General features: G+C 33.2%; 1 protein-coding gene and 1 pseudogene across 1 annotated transcript; both read right to left on the bottom strand.

Moving 5' to 3' along the window:
* Positions 1–221: 221 nt before the first annotated feature.
* On the bottom strand, positions 222–1,432 carry LOC147930443 (TIR domain-containing protein-like). The gene is made up of 2 exons (XM_087476729.1): positions 881–1,432; positions 222–634 (listed from the first exon to the last, which is right to left on the bottom strand). Exons 1-2 carry the CDS (start codon positions 1,378–1,380, stop codon positions 382–384), a joined length of 753 nt encoding a protein of 250 aa, XP_087332855.1. The 5' UTR covers positions 1,381–1,432; the 3' UTR covers positions 222–381.
* An 8,938-nt stretch (positions 1,433–10,370) lies between these two features.
* Positions 10,371–10,861, bottom strand: LOC109127937 (defensin-like protein 164 pseudogene; annotated as a pseudogene).
* Between the last annotated feature and the right edge of the window lie 4,602 nt (positions 10,862–15,463).

The raw sequence follows: 15,463 nt of genomic DNA, 5'->3' as shown, positions 1-15,463 counted from the left end.
AAAATCATGGGATCAAAAAATTTCAAAACAAATTAACTTTTGCATATGAAATTGGAAAAAAAAAAGAACCTATAAGATGAAAAACAATATAAACAAACCTAAAGACTAAAGAGTATATAGATGTATCAGAAACGCTGATACTGGAACAATGCATCTTATCTATACTCATCAATGGAGCTGGTTGCTAATTATATATTATATATAGAAAAATAACAACCAAAAAACAGAAAGAAGTGTTCATATTTCAATGAAAATCATACAATTTACAGGGGCGATGCATATGGAACATAAAAGCAGAGAGAGAGACTAAAGCAAACACACATAGAGAGGAAGAGATATTGAGTACTCGGGACTGTTTTAGTGTTTTATGCTGTTTGCACATCAGCTCTCCAAATACAAGATAATCTTCCTGGTGACAAACAACATCAGGACAAGTAAAAACCACTCCGGACTGACAAAGAAATTCAAATCAGTGAAAAGAGAAGGTATTAGAAAATAACAGATGCAAGAAACAATTAAAGCACAAAGAAGCTCTCTTGTAAACTCTCTCTCAAGTGCTTTGCTTGCTGGAGACTGATATGGTAGCTGTCTCTTTATTGCCTTAACAATCTCCTCCACAAGATCGTCATCAATACTGCAATCGAAAGAACCAAATGGTCCAAATCACTCTTATTTTTGTAAAACCAATGTGATGGTAGCTCAACTGGTCATCTATATATGTGCGCAAAGCATTTAAATTCTTTTTAAAAAAAATCAAAAGTTCCACTAACTACTACTAACATGAAGGATCGTAGGAGCTTTACGAAAGCATAAATATAATTAAATCGGAGCTTGTAGAGATTTAGAAAAAAAAAAAAAAAAAAAGAACGATAAATAGTACTTATGAACTTCTGAGGTGAAGCCGATCATACCCGCAATGAACATAACGGAGTTCATCCAACGGGGACCTAATGGATGATCCTCGCCCCCTCTTTTCTCCAAAGTTTCGACAAAACAGTCACCAAATTTTCCCTGGATCATTTTCACGTCATTGGTGCTCACCCTATAGAAGACAGGGATCGCTACGAGACACCCTGCCCTTACTTGCTCAGCTATCTTCGTCACCTCGCGCAAGCACCACTCTGATTCTGCAAACCTTTCAGAGAAGATCACAAGTGCCACCTTTGAGTTTTCAATTCTCCTTAAGAGGAATCGGATGTTTCTCCCTCTCACCTCATGGCTATCTATGAAAACGTTGATCCCTGCCTCTTTTAAGGCCCTCACCACATGGCTGACAAAGCTGTTCCGTAATTCTTCCCCCCTAAAACTGATAAAAAGTAGAGGGAGTGGTTTGCGTCTGAACTGATTCAAGAACGCTAATGGTCCAACCTGCCTCTCCATGGGGTCTTGACACAGCTAGGGTTTGGTGTGTTTCTGCGAGATTGTTTGAAGAAGGATTGTGAGCCTCCAAAGTCGTAATTAGTTTTCTATAACACCTTCATAATTTTATTTTAAAATGCATACTATTGCTGATGTGATTTAGAAAATATGTATCACCAACTGACATTTCATCGGTGTGAGTATTATGATAATTTTGTAATTAAAAACGAATTGATAAATAAATAGATTTTGGAAGTGCCAATAGCGTTGAACACTCTGCTGATAAAAAAGTAATGCATTGCTTCCAAAAAAAAAAGCAAAAAAATGCATTGCATCCAACTACACTAATTTTAGCCTATCAATCAAGCCTATGAACGAACAAACAAACAAACAAAAGATAAACATAAGACCAAACTCAACATCTGAGTTGCTACGTGGTAATAATACCAAACCATTATGATATGTATTATTTGGATTTTGCACCAATCAACGTAAAGGCACCGGAGTTAACATATGACCTAAGTCTTTATTTAATATATACAAATTTGTACTTAAGGAAAACGTTGGCCAGCATATCATCCTAAGTGAGTTATGGATAAATTATAACTAGGGAAGTACCCGCGCTTTAAGCGCGGTAATAAGATTTTAACAACAATAGTTTTATTACTTCATGATATTTACTTTTCTGATTTAATATGTAATAATTAATATATTTAAACATAGTATTTTATCTTTTGAAAAAGTTTAAAATGTTTTATTAGATTATTAAGTACTTTTTGTGTTTGCATATATACATAAAGGTTTATCTTACTAAAGATAAATAATACTCTCAATGTGAAATATTAATTGAGTCTTTTAAATAAACAACTAAGTTGTAGTAAACAGATATTGAAATTCAATAAGTAAATTCTAAATTTTTAAAAGCGTAAGCAATTTCCAATAGTTCAATATTATAATGTATTATCTCAATTACAAAATAAAGATGAGAGTAATGCAAAGTTGGATTTCAAGTAGCGGTTAATACAAAGATACTAAATTTTATAGACATTCAAAATAAGGAAAAAATAAACGGCCAACACCCCATTCTTTACATGTGAGTGCCTGAGCTTTCACCTTGTTGCTTCATCACATGGTTTATATAATAACGTCCAACAAATTCAGACCTGTAAATTATAAAGTGTTTTAAGAAATTTTACTTTAACATCATACAAAACTTGTTTTAATATACATAATTACATCTTACATACCCTGGTGATGCTCCAGTCCTTCAAACTCTGGTTTTATGAAGATCTTCGAAGAAGCCAAGGTGTTTTCAAGACACGGTGCACCTACAGACATTTATAATTTTAAGTGAATATATTGGTTACCTTATGATGATTATATCAGAACTAATTTATGTTACATACCTTCATATTCTCCCACCCTCATAAACCGCATTACACATAACACATGTTCGGATTTGTATATGAGATGGCACCCGCTTGATTGCCATATGGTCAGGAATTGAGAAGCGTAGTTGTCTTTGAGACGACACTCCACAGTCTCACACGTACATGTTTATCAAATAAATAAAAATCTTAACAGAGACAACTCTAAAACGTAACTGTCTTAAAGGTAGAGTAAATATCTTTTTACTTGCCATTCAACAACATGAGAACAACTTTATTAATATCAATGACACTCGCAGGCTTTCTTCTATCTTCAACATCCATTATACACACACAAACATCTAGTTTGGGAAAAAGACAGAATTTAGGTTTCCAAAATGTAGCTAATCTATTTTTGGTAAAGTTTAAGTCGTACTTTTCTATGAGAATGACCAATACACAAAGTTTCATAAATCCTAAAAAGAATCTAGTTTTTAGAATACAAAGATACCAATTAACTATATTGACGGATTGTACCAAAATAATATAAAATCAATTAAAGAAATACTTACCGAAAGAGATGGGATGATCTATTCTTCCACGATATATGTCATCCAAATCCTCGAACCGAAAGTAATTCTTAGGACTCAATGATTCGAGCAGCGTCATATTGGTATCATCCGTAAATTTAATCTGATAAGGATGATGAGTATTCCTCTCCTCCATGGTTGGATTGATCCTTTGAAATTTCTAATACTGTACCACTCACCATCGTCGATATATTTTGGGAGTTTAGCGAGTGTATCGGGTAAATAAGGAGCTTCAATTGTGTCACCTTCACAGTTTAACAACAATTGTGTAAGAAGTCTTATATACAATAACTGTTAGAACTTGAAATTTAAGTAAAAATCATTCAACTAACAACCCTAACCTTTACATCCACAAGAAGCATAACTCGTTTGGTAAAGAACTCTCTGACTCTCCAAGAATGTAAGACTTTGGCGTTGATACACCAATTAGTTCTTCTGTGTAGCAGATCAACAATATAATCGAACCTCATGATTTTCTCAAATTATGTTTTTTCTTGAATCTTCTCTGTTATCGAAAACAAAAAGGAGATTTTTGATTTGTAAGAATACAAAGAGTCACAACTAAACGTTGCGTCTTAATCTTTTTAGTTTCTCACCTTTAGTCTGATTATTAAAAATTCTAATATTATATAAATAAATACAGTTTTAATATAAGGTTTGTCACACTTGCATGTACAAAATACAATTTATGTTAACATATTGAAGATGTTTTCACGTTTTCATGTTTTAAAACTTACACTTTGATATTAATATGAAAAAGGTAATATTATTAAGGGGAAAAAATTGAAAATCTGATGACAATTGTATGAGCTTTGCAAACTCGATCATACTTCATAATATCTCGCAAACTCCTATCCAACGTTTCAAAACAAAATATGTTCATCATTGGAGACTCATCCCATATAATGAGTTTTGCTTCTCTAATCAACTCGGCAATATAGGATTGACCATCTATCGAACATGTTGTATATTCGTCCACATTGATGGATATACCAAATCTAGAATGAGCTGTCCTACCACCTTTCATAAGTAAAGTAGGTATACCACTTGATGCAACATTAAGAACAATATCATCCCTAGATCGTATATCAGCGCCAAGAATACTCCACAAGAATATTTTTCTAGTACCACCAAATCCATGAACAAAAAATATACCTCTATTGTTTCAATTCACATCATCAATAATTTCTAGGATGACACTTTTTTGCTCATCGGTTGACATACGTAACAACCTGTCGCAATCCTCTCTTTGGTCAACACGTTTATAGTTCCTCTCATCTATGAGAAGCCTATTCTCATTATTATCCATCATAGATTGGTCTGGTTTAGGATTCACAATAGTTGACAGAGAGCTTCCATTAGATCGCATAATCATTTCAATCTCAGCTAAACATTGGTTTGTTATCTGATCCTGACTTAACATTAGACCTGCATTATAGAGTATTTTGATTTTAGTTGACATATTTATGATCAGAATAATAATCGTAAACGTCTGTGTAGACCAACATATCTTAAAATTTTATTATATATATTTATAAAAATAACTATATATGTACTTTGGTTGTTCGTACGGTTCCTTTGGAAATACAAAATATCTTTGAACAATATATCTTTTGTAGTGACCCAGAGATCGAGAGACACTGAATCACCTTTCGAAAGCAATAGTATGACAAACAACTTCCTTAGTAACGGCCCAAAACACCATGTACTTACCTCCTTTATAGCTAAAATATATTCTTTGTCGTCATCCAATAATCCCAATGCAAAGCATGCATCTTTAAATTCCTTGTACACATCTTTACCAACTGACAAATATGATCAGTTTGTGATCTAAGCTCATATTTATTTCCGTTATTCAGAACCATGGAGTCTTTTATATGATCCCAAGTATTGAATTACCCAACATTGATTACTTTTCCAATGACATCTTAAAATTTAAGACGTAAACTCATATCAAAATAGTGCATAGTACATTAGAAGTTAATTACGGGAGATTTTAAATTATGGAGCAAAGGTAACTTACCGACCAAGTAATCATCACAATAAGATTTTTCCATTCTTATTTTGAAGGATTCAAACGTGAAACACGATCAGTCAGAGAATACAGACCATAATATAACCTGCACTAAGCGAAACCAGTAATTATAAGCAAATTTAGATTTTCAAACGCATTGAATGAAAATTTTTTTTTAAGAACCTTGGGAAATATTTGAGATTTGATATCAATCATAAACTCTGACCGACGTCTATATATATAACCTAAGAGATTGCTATATATTCCTAAATATATAAAATTATTTAATAATATAAAATTTGTGTATTTAGAATAATAGATATGTGTAAATATATAACATATATATCTCTTCTATATGTTAATTTACTGATTTAAACAATACTTACTTACATCCTAATCTATCGATAATATAAAATCTAAATAAAAGACTAACCAAAATATATTTATTTCCATCTTTATCACTTTAAGTTTATAATAAATACAAATAATCATCCATTTAAAGTAATTATATATAATATATATATATATATATATATATATATATATATATATATATTTTCTGAGATATGTTAATTTTCTTTTTCAACAATAGTTATTTCCATCTTTATCATTTCAAATTTGTAAATTTTATTTGAATCGTAAATTTTATCCTTTGCCAGTATGATTTTTACAAATAAAGGTATATAACAGTTATTTGAGTTGTCTAATATGTATATTTTCTATTAAATATGTGTAACTGACCAAACTATATTAATTCTGATCTTTTGATTTAATTGGACGTCTGGTGCTTGTTGAAAGCTCCGGATATCTTTCGGCTAACAACGTGCATACTGAACTTTTTTTCGAAATAAAAAACGAAGAGTAAGTTTTTCTATTATAAAACTTTCTTACATATTTATCGTCTTAAATTTACCAAATTTCAAAAATTTGAAGATATACACGATTATTTCGTCATTCATTTATGTATAATTTATTAATCTATTATAGAATAAATTAGAACTTTTTCAGAAACCTTTATAAATAAATATTTTCATAAATCCAAGCTTTCTTAAAATTTAAGATTCTATTATACAAAAGTCATAAAATAAATAATTCTATTGTTAATAAATTAAATAACCTTTAATGGTACAATTAAAAAATTAGATTAAATTAAAGAAACAAATATTATAGGAATATTGCAGGGTGAAAAAATTGTCTTCTTTTTTATCTTGGCTTCCACATCATGTCTTTATGATACCAAACAGATGGGTTTGAAATTTCAGCATAAGCGATTTCTTTGGCTTGAGTAGCTTGTGTATTGAATATAATCCAATCTGAAAATTTAGTTGTTGTAGTCGTTGAAGGAATCATAACATCATCCTCAGGACCATCCTCATTGTAGTATTCTTTAGGTTTAACCTGTTCAATATTTTTTTTATAATGAAAAGTAATAATTAAAACATAGAATTATTATCAATTCTCATATAACATCATTGTTTAAATAATCTACATGAATGTAAACTAAAGATAAAAATTAAACAATTTTGTTTCTATATTCCCAAAAATATACATGGCTATTAACGATCATAGTTATCCTGCAAATATGGCAATCCAAGTGTAATCAACTTATGAAAAGAAATTATATATAATAGAAATAATTTAACACGTTAATCATTCTGATTATATAAAATAATATCTGATATTAATTAGAAACAAATTTATTGATCGATATTATCTTTTACATTAACAGAAAAATAAAAGAATAATAAGATCCATATGCAATATATTTCTTTAAAAAGATGGAAGATAAATATAAGAATATATTATAAATAATTGGAAAATTTTTTTTGTTTTTAGTGTTATTATAATTTTGAGAACATAATAAAAGAATTAAATTTATAACCTCATCAAAAAAGCATAATATTATACCTTTTTCGAAAGGTGAACCAACAACAACTAAAGCTTTATGATTTATGGACTTGCTTTCCAAGAAACCACTATACGAACAAAAAAATAAAAGAATGAGTCGATTAATCATAAAAACAGAAAATCGGAATACTAATAAAAAATGTTGAACAGTTTTGTAAGGTGAACCAACAACAACCAAATCTTTATGATTTATTAATCTTGCTTTCCAAGAAACCACTATACGAACATAAAAATAAAAAGAATCAGTCGATTAATCATAAAAATAGAAATTCGGAATACAAATAAATTTTTTTGTGAACATGATTAAAGAATTAAACGTAAAACCTCAACAAAAAAGCACAATATTATACATTTTTTGTTAGGTGAACCAACAACAACCAAAGCGTTATGATTTTTGGATCTTGCTTTCCAAGAAACCACTATATGAACAGGAAAATAAATAGGATCAATCGATAATCATAAAAAACAACAAGATCGGAATACAAATATAAATTTGAGAACATGATGAAAGAATTATTGAAATTGATAAAACTATAAATTCAATAGAAGAGAGTTTTTTTTGAGAACATGATTAAAAAATTAAACGTAAAACCTCTACCAAAAAAGCACAATATTATACCTTTTTGTAAGGTGAACCAACAACAACCAAAGCGTTATGATTATTAGATCTTGCTTTCCAAGAAACCACTATATGAACAGGAAAATAAACAGTATCAGTTGATGAATCATTAAAAACATCAAGATTGGAATACAAATATAAATTTGAGAACATGATTAAAGAATTATTGAAATTGATAAAACTATAAATTCAAGAGAAGAGAGTTTTTTTCTTTTTTTCTTTGTTGAGTTATGGTGAAAGCAAACGATAGCATTGTATTTATAGTTGTAAATGATATATCTTTTTAGGGTTTCCAGTAAGGAGGTGTATTGTCGTCGGATTTTTTTTTTCCTGCAGAAGCCCGTTAATCTATGAACAATCTAAGCCCATTAATTATCTCAAATCTGTAGAATTTATAGTATAAAACAGAACTATAGTTGTAAAAGGGGTGTTTTCCAGGAAATTTAGGGATTAAATTAGCAAATTCTAGTTTTGCAAATAACTTTTTATGCAATTAGATTATTTTTAAATTGATTTTTGATTTATTTTTAATGCGAAAATAGGTAAATTTACGTTCAGGGACAAAATATTTCAACGTCAAGGGCAATTTCATTAATGGTATAATGGTAAAATTTTGCTGAGATTGAATGTGGGACGTTTTCACTTCTCGTTTAATATAATTGATTGAAAGTGGAATACTAAATTTCAATTTAGATATATCAAGTTATGTCATGTTAACTCTATGTAATCGTTTATTTGGTTCAGACTAAGATATAATTTACAATAACTGAAAAAAGAAAAGTAGAGTATCTAAAGATAATTATTCTAAAGTCTAATTTCTTTTTTGATCCATCATATATTTGGTTAGTCTTCATTGTATGTATGATATCTTCTTGATGATCAATATATTGACGATATTCCATTCGTACTAGCTAATTCAAAGATATTAAAATTCACTTGATATACATTTTATAATCATCCGCAGTAAATTATCATTATTTGTTATGTATGATGTATCAACATTATAATGTATCATTTTAGCTGACCTACAAATAAAAATAAAATTTTTAAAAAATACATCACGAAATAAACAAAGTAGTCAAAACTTATGATTTCAAAACTTAAGAAAAGTATACGAGTAGAGGAAAATACTACTCGTATGCACGTTGTTGGTTCTAAATAGATTGGACAATATATGTATAAAACCCTCTTCGACTCAAATAAATGGTTGGTTGTTTGCATCTGTTAAGTACTTGAAATATTCCTTTGTAAATGTTAATTTGAAAACATTTATTTTTAAACGGTTGACTTCATTGTTTGTTAAACAAAGTTTTTTCGATTGAAAAATAAACAAACAAAGATGATCTAGGATTCTATGATACAATAGCAAACGAGGAAACCATATTCAATATTTCTTGTGTCTTGTAGCAGGCCCAACCGTCCAAATGCAGCAAGAGTTTTACGGTTCAACGCAATAATCTTCGGAAACGCAAAAACAGTTTGAACCTGATCTCACCCAATGAGCTGTTTGTAAATGAACATAAAAGTTTACGAGAAGAAAAATGGCTAAAGGCAACATCATCATACTTGTATGCTTGTGGCTGCTTTGATGATGACATTAATTTTTGTCATCTAGAGAAAGCTACGACTATACGACTTTACCCAAATATGGAAAGAGAAACTGGTTTGTAGTGTTTATTTCTCAATGAGAATATGCCTCTCCACTTCCCTCCATCACTTCTTACCTTACTCTCGATCAGCGATCACATCAAGGTACAACGAATATAACTTTAGAACCAACTTATTCATCAATTTCATGTTGTAGAAATCCTGATTTCGCTCCATAAAACCAAATCCTTCTAGAAAACTTTGAACATCTTACGTGGATAGATCAAGTAGAAGAAAAATTTTAAAAAGAGTGTTGTAGCAAAAATTAATTACTCCTTCGTTACTCGTCACATTTTTGGTTTCGAGTAGTGTGTAAAACCAAATCGGGTTCTTCGGATGATGTCCAAATCTGAAGAAAGAACCGAACTAAATGTAAAAATGCATCTGAAGGAATTTGAACCTAATACCTTAAACATTTAAGGGTGCATCTTAAACCATTTTACCATCTTAGTTTATTTATTCTAATGTGAAACGTTAAATATTTATATATATACATGTGTTCTAAAATTTCTAGAAAGATAAATTTTTTTTTTTTTTTTTCATATATGGTTTGTTTGAGTTTGGGTATACCCAAATCTAAACGGGTAATACCCAAACTTGAACGGGTAATACCTAACTCGACCCAATAGTATAAAAAACCCGAACAGGTTCTATATGTCTAAATCTGAAAACCTGAATGCCACGGCTAGGTCAATTACATGAAATTTAATTTTATTGTATAGTAAAATGGAAATATTTAAGAACTTTTTTATTCATAGGACAATATATCCTTCAGTTACATGGAATCAAAGTAATTAAGGTACTTAACATTAAAGTTTTTTGCTCTAGTTAAGAACATCATATACATGAGGAGTATATATGTCCAATTAAGCTTTGCAATTGTAATCACAAAAGCAAAGAACTTTGTTTCTGCTACAACTTGCAAATCCGGTCTTGAATAGTCGAAAGCACTCATTTATGCATGATTCAAGATCGCATGGGTGGCCAAGCGGAAAGGCAGAAGTACATGTTTCTAGCTTTGCACTTGAAAAGGCCAAGAAGCCTAAAACAAAAATAAATTGTGTTAATACTTGCAATTTTAAAGTAATATATATGAAGTAATTGATATAGCATATGTTATCGCATTTTTTACCACGTAAATGAAGAAACCAAAATTCTTAATAACTTAATTAATATTATGTTACAAAAATTAAAATTTTGGTATTAATGCAATTAAAATTGTTCAGTTTACTAGACACATCAACTAAAAACCAAAATTTAAATTTTTGTAACATAATGTTCTGTAACAAGGGATATACGAAATTTTACCTGACAGAACAAACATGCAGAACATATACGAATACAGTAGTTTTGCCATCACTTCTGACACAATTAGAAGATTACGTTAGTCCACCAATTGTTTTTGTTTGGAGACTCCTTTGATATTGAAAGATGAGATATATAGAGAAAGGATGTCTTCATATATCGTTATATAAGTGATAAGGATATGAGAAACATAGAAAATAACTCCTTTTGGGCAACATATATACCTATTGCAAAAAGAGTCAAAATAGTTAGTTGGCAGAAAACTATTTCCACAATAATTCATATGAAGGATGACCACTATGGTGAAACAAAAATTAGATTCCTAAAAAAGTGCACTGTATGCAATATTTGGTACATATGGTCAACACATAATTTCCATATACTAATTTAAGCAATGTTGTTAAAATTTAACCCTACTATCACGTGGCATATTACAAAAAATGCTATTTTAGTTAATTTAATAACTAACAAAAAAAAGCTTATATTGATTTATAAAATAATATTTTTGCAAAAAAAACAGGCTATTATCAGCAAATAACATATGAGATATGGTGGGACTGTCCCGAGCAATTGTGATGCCCGTCAGCTTCTTCTCTCTTTCAGCTTTTTTAATATTTGCGATCAGCACCTCGGTGCAAAGAATAAATAAGTACGGCGACAAAGGATCCCCTTGTCGTAACCCCCTTTGTGGAAGAATAGAGCCCCTAGGCTGACCATTCATAAGCACTTGGTACGACATAGAAGAAACACACCACATAATCCACCCAATCCATTTCCGATCAAATCCCAATTTTAGCAACACTGCCTCCAAAACATCTCATTCAACTCGATCATAAGCCTTGCTCATGTCTGTTTTGAAAGCCAGGAATTCCGACCTACATCGTCGGTTAGTATTCAGCCCATAAAACATTTCCTGGGCCACAAGAATATTATCCGTAATAAAGCGACCAGAAACAAATGCCGACTGAGTCTCTGAAACCAAAGTAGGCAGAACTCGACGAAGTCGGAAACACAGAACTTTAAAAATAATTTTGTAACTTACATTACAAAGACTAATCGGCCTAAACTCCATCATTCGCTGTGGTCTATCCACTTTAGGGATAAGACAATTGTTAGTCTCATTTAAACGAGGATCGAAACAACCCGTTCGAAAAAATTCTCGTATCAGAGCCAACAAATCCCGTTTTAAAGAGGACCAAAATCGCTGAAAGAACAAGGCCGTCATCCCATCAGGACCCGGAGCCTTTTCCGGATGCATAGCAAATAATGCCTTACGAACTTCCCCTTTGGAAATATCCTTGATAAGCTCCCTGTTCATCCTATTCGTGATCAGAGGGTGGATTTCTTGGAGCATCTCGGTAATGCCCCTGCCATCCGACTTCTTGAAGAGGTTCTCAAAATATTTGGTGGCAATATGCTCCATTCCCGAAGGAGATTCGTTCCATACATTATTCGTATCAAATAAGCCAAGAATCCTGTTGCGCACCCGTCTCTGTTTAGTAGAGGCGTGAAAAAAGTGAGTATTCTTATCCCCAACCCTCAACCAGAATTTTCTGCTTTTTTGTTGCCAAAAGATTTCCTCATCTCGATATGCCTCTTTTAATTTCCTCTCAATTCCCCTAATTTCTTCCTGAGAGATCGAATCATCCATTTTTGCCACTTGTAAAGCCTCCTTTAACGAAGAGATCGCCGAGGGGCCAAAATTAAAGTTGTTCTTACGCCACCAGGAAATCGAATTCCGACAATTCCGAATCTGATCCACAAAAACTGGGGTCCGAAAATTTCGTGATCGATTCCACCCTGACTCGACCGCATCTCTAATGCCCTCTTTACCCAACCAACGCTTATTGAAACAGAATTGTCTATGCCGCCTCCGGTCCATCTTAAGACATGTAGCCAAAATAGGACTATGGTCCGACCCAATCATTTCCAAATAATCTACCCTCGAGTTTGGGTAAAACCCGTGCCAATCCTCATTACCCAAGGAAAGATCTAGCCGACAACGGACTACCTGGTTATTACAACGATTACCTCGCCAGGATAATTGTTCCCCGTAACAAGGAAATTCGAGCATCCCGCAATGTCGAAGCATTGACGAAAAAGGCAAAAAAGAAGAGGCAGGGCGCAAAGCTCCACCCTGTTTCTCATGGTTTCCAACTAGTTCGTTGAAATCGCCAATCAAGAACAAGGATCAATACGAAAAGAGCCAATATCTGTTAACTTATCCCAAACTTTTCCCCGATGTTGGGGAATAGGATCACCATAAATAAAAGACATAAATACCAATTGTTGTCCAATAAAAGCTTGTGTATCGAGAATGGTTAAAAGCTTTTTTTTTGTAAGGCAGAAGTGTCTGAATGTCGGACGGTGATGGACATCATCGGCGATTATGGTAAAGCCTCCGGGCAAGAGGTTAATTTAGAGAAATCTTCGATTATGTTCGGTAAGAAGGTATCCCCTGCAACAAGATCACAAATAAAATCAGTGATGGGTATTTCTAAGGAGGGTGGTATGGGCTCTTATCTGGGTATTCTGAAAGTCTTCAGGGTTCGAAGACGAAGGTATTTAGTTATGTGAAGGATCGGATGGATGATCAGGTTAATGGCTGGTCTGCGAAGTTATTATCGAAAGGGGGAAAGGAAATCATGATAAAATCGGTAGCGTTGGCACTACCTTCTCATGTTATTTCATGTTACAAATTGCCACAGGAATTGACATCTAAATTAACGAGTGCTATCTCTACCTTTTGGTGGAAGTCTAACAATAAGGCTCGTGGTATGCACTGGGTTGCTTGGGATAAATTATGTAAGGATAAGTTAGAAGGGGGTTTAGGGTTTCGTGCTCTAGAACAGTTTAATGATGCTATGTTGGCAAAACAGTATTGGCGGCTGATTCATTACCCGAATTCCTTGATGGCGCGGGTAATGAGAGGGCGTTACTTTAGGAATAAACATCCCCTGTTGGCAACGAAACCAAAAAATCCTTCCTTCGCATGGAGGAGCATTTACTCTACTAAGGATTTGGTGGGGCAAGGAGCGAGATGGGCGGTGGGTTCTGGTTGCTCTATTTCAGTTTGGCGGGATCCGTGGTTACCGGATGCCCGGCCTCGACCAGCTAATGTTTGGGGAAGACAGGGGCTTCCGAGTTTAATGGTTAATCACTTAGTTAATCCAATCACGAAAGATTGGCACTTGCCCATCTTAGAAGAGTATTTTGATCCGGTGGATATCTTGATTATTCGAAGTATGTCAGTCAGTAAAAATTATAAACCGGATCGCTTAGTATGGCATTTTACCAAATCGTGGAAGTACTCGGTGAAATCAGGTTATCGGTTGGCCCGAGATTTGATCGTGGAGGCGGAATACGGGCCTTCCTGTATGGCTCTACGTGCTCAATCATGGAAACTCCAGGTGCCCCCGAAGGTCCAACACTTCTTTTGGCAGATTGCCTCCGGTACCCTTCCCGTGATGGAACGGTTAGCATACCGTGGGGTTCACAACATGACCTGCAAACGGTGTGATTCCGCGTTAGAGTCTATAAATCACGTATTTTTTGAGTGTCCTTGTTCGCAAGGTGTTTTGGAATTGGCTCAAGTTTCTTTACTTCCGGATGGGTTTCCATATGCTTCAATCTATGCGAATTTGGATTTTATTTTCTGGCGGGCCTCATCCCAATCGGGAGTTTCGGATATTTCTCTCCGTCTCCCGTGGATTCTTTGGTCGATTTGGAATGATAGGAATAAGAAAGTCTTTCAGGGAACGGAGGGTGAACCAAGTGACATCTTGAACTAGGCGAATAATGAAAGGCTGCTGTGGGAGGAGGCCAACTCCTTATCAGGGAGATTTCGGCCTCCGCCACCTCCCCTAGAGGTGCGGGAGCTCTCTCTACGCTGTCAGGTTGATGGTTCCTGGAAGGGGTCGGAACCCCTCCAAGGTCTGGGTTGGCGGTTTTGTAATGGTGAGGGCTCGACGCTTCTTTTGGGTGCTCGAAGTCTTCGACGGGGTCCGTGCCCATTACATGCGGAGTTACAAGCCCTGATGTGGGCTATGGAATCGCTGCGGGCGGCTGGGTATGATTGTCAAACCTTTGAGACGGATTGTGCAGAATTAATAGCGACGGTGCAGTTGCCCGAGGATTGGCCGGCCTTCCCAAACTTGCTGGACGAATTCTCCTTGCTCTGATCCTCCTTCCCCTCCTTCTCTTTGAATAGGATATCCCGTGATGTCAACGTCAGAGCAGATTGCCTTGCCCGGTCTTCAAGATTTTTACTTTTTGAAACTTCTTTTGTGAACTCTTATCCTCCTGTTTGGGCTATCAATCGTGGAGTGATTTTCTAGTTATTTAATATTTGGTTGAAAACAAAAAAAATAAAAAAATAAATATTTTTGAAATTATTTAATAAAATTAGCTAACAGGTTATATTTATTGTTTCAGAAATATTAAGAAATAATAACAAAATATTTAAAACAATTATAAAACTTAATTTTATTTGATACGTAAAACAAAAATGATATTTTTTTCTTTTCTTTTCGATTCCATTATTTACGTTGAAACTCGGTTCATGATTCTTTTATTCAATAAACATTAATATTGTCTCACCAAATCTTCATACTGACGGAAAATTAAAGAAACTAGCTAGATAGCAAGAAAAACT

Source organism: Camelina sativa, chromosome 12 (genome assembly GCF_030686135.1).
Source record: "Camelina sativa cultivar CO46 ecotype springtype chromosome 12, ASM3068613v1".
NCBI classification, from domain to species: Eukaryota; Viridiplantae; Streptophyta; class Magnoliopsida; order Brassicales; family Brassicaceae; genus Camelina; species Camelina sativa.
The sequence above is the reverse complement of the archived record's forward strand: the minus strand, read 5'-3'. Positions and strand labels throughout refer to the sequence as shown.

What these genes read in the sequence shown, in the direction of transcription:
- LOC147930443 (XM_087476729.1), bottom strand. Translation starts at nt 1,380, where the DNA reads ATGGAGAGGCAGGTTGGACCATTAGCGTTCTTGAATCAGTTCAGACGC. An exon ending in TTCACCTCAGAAGTTCATAA is followed by an intron (nt 635 to 880) that starts GTACTATTTATC and finishes TTTCGATTGCAG; the next exon opens with TATTGATGACGATCTTGTGG.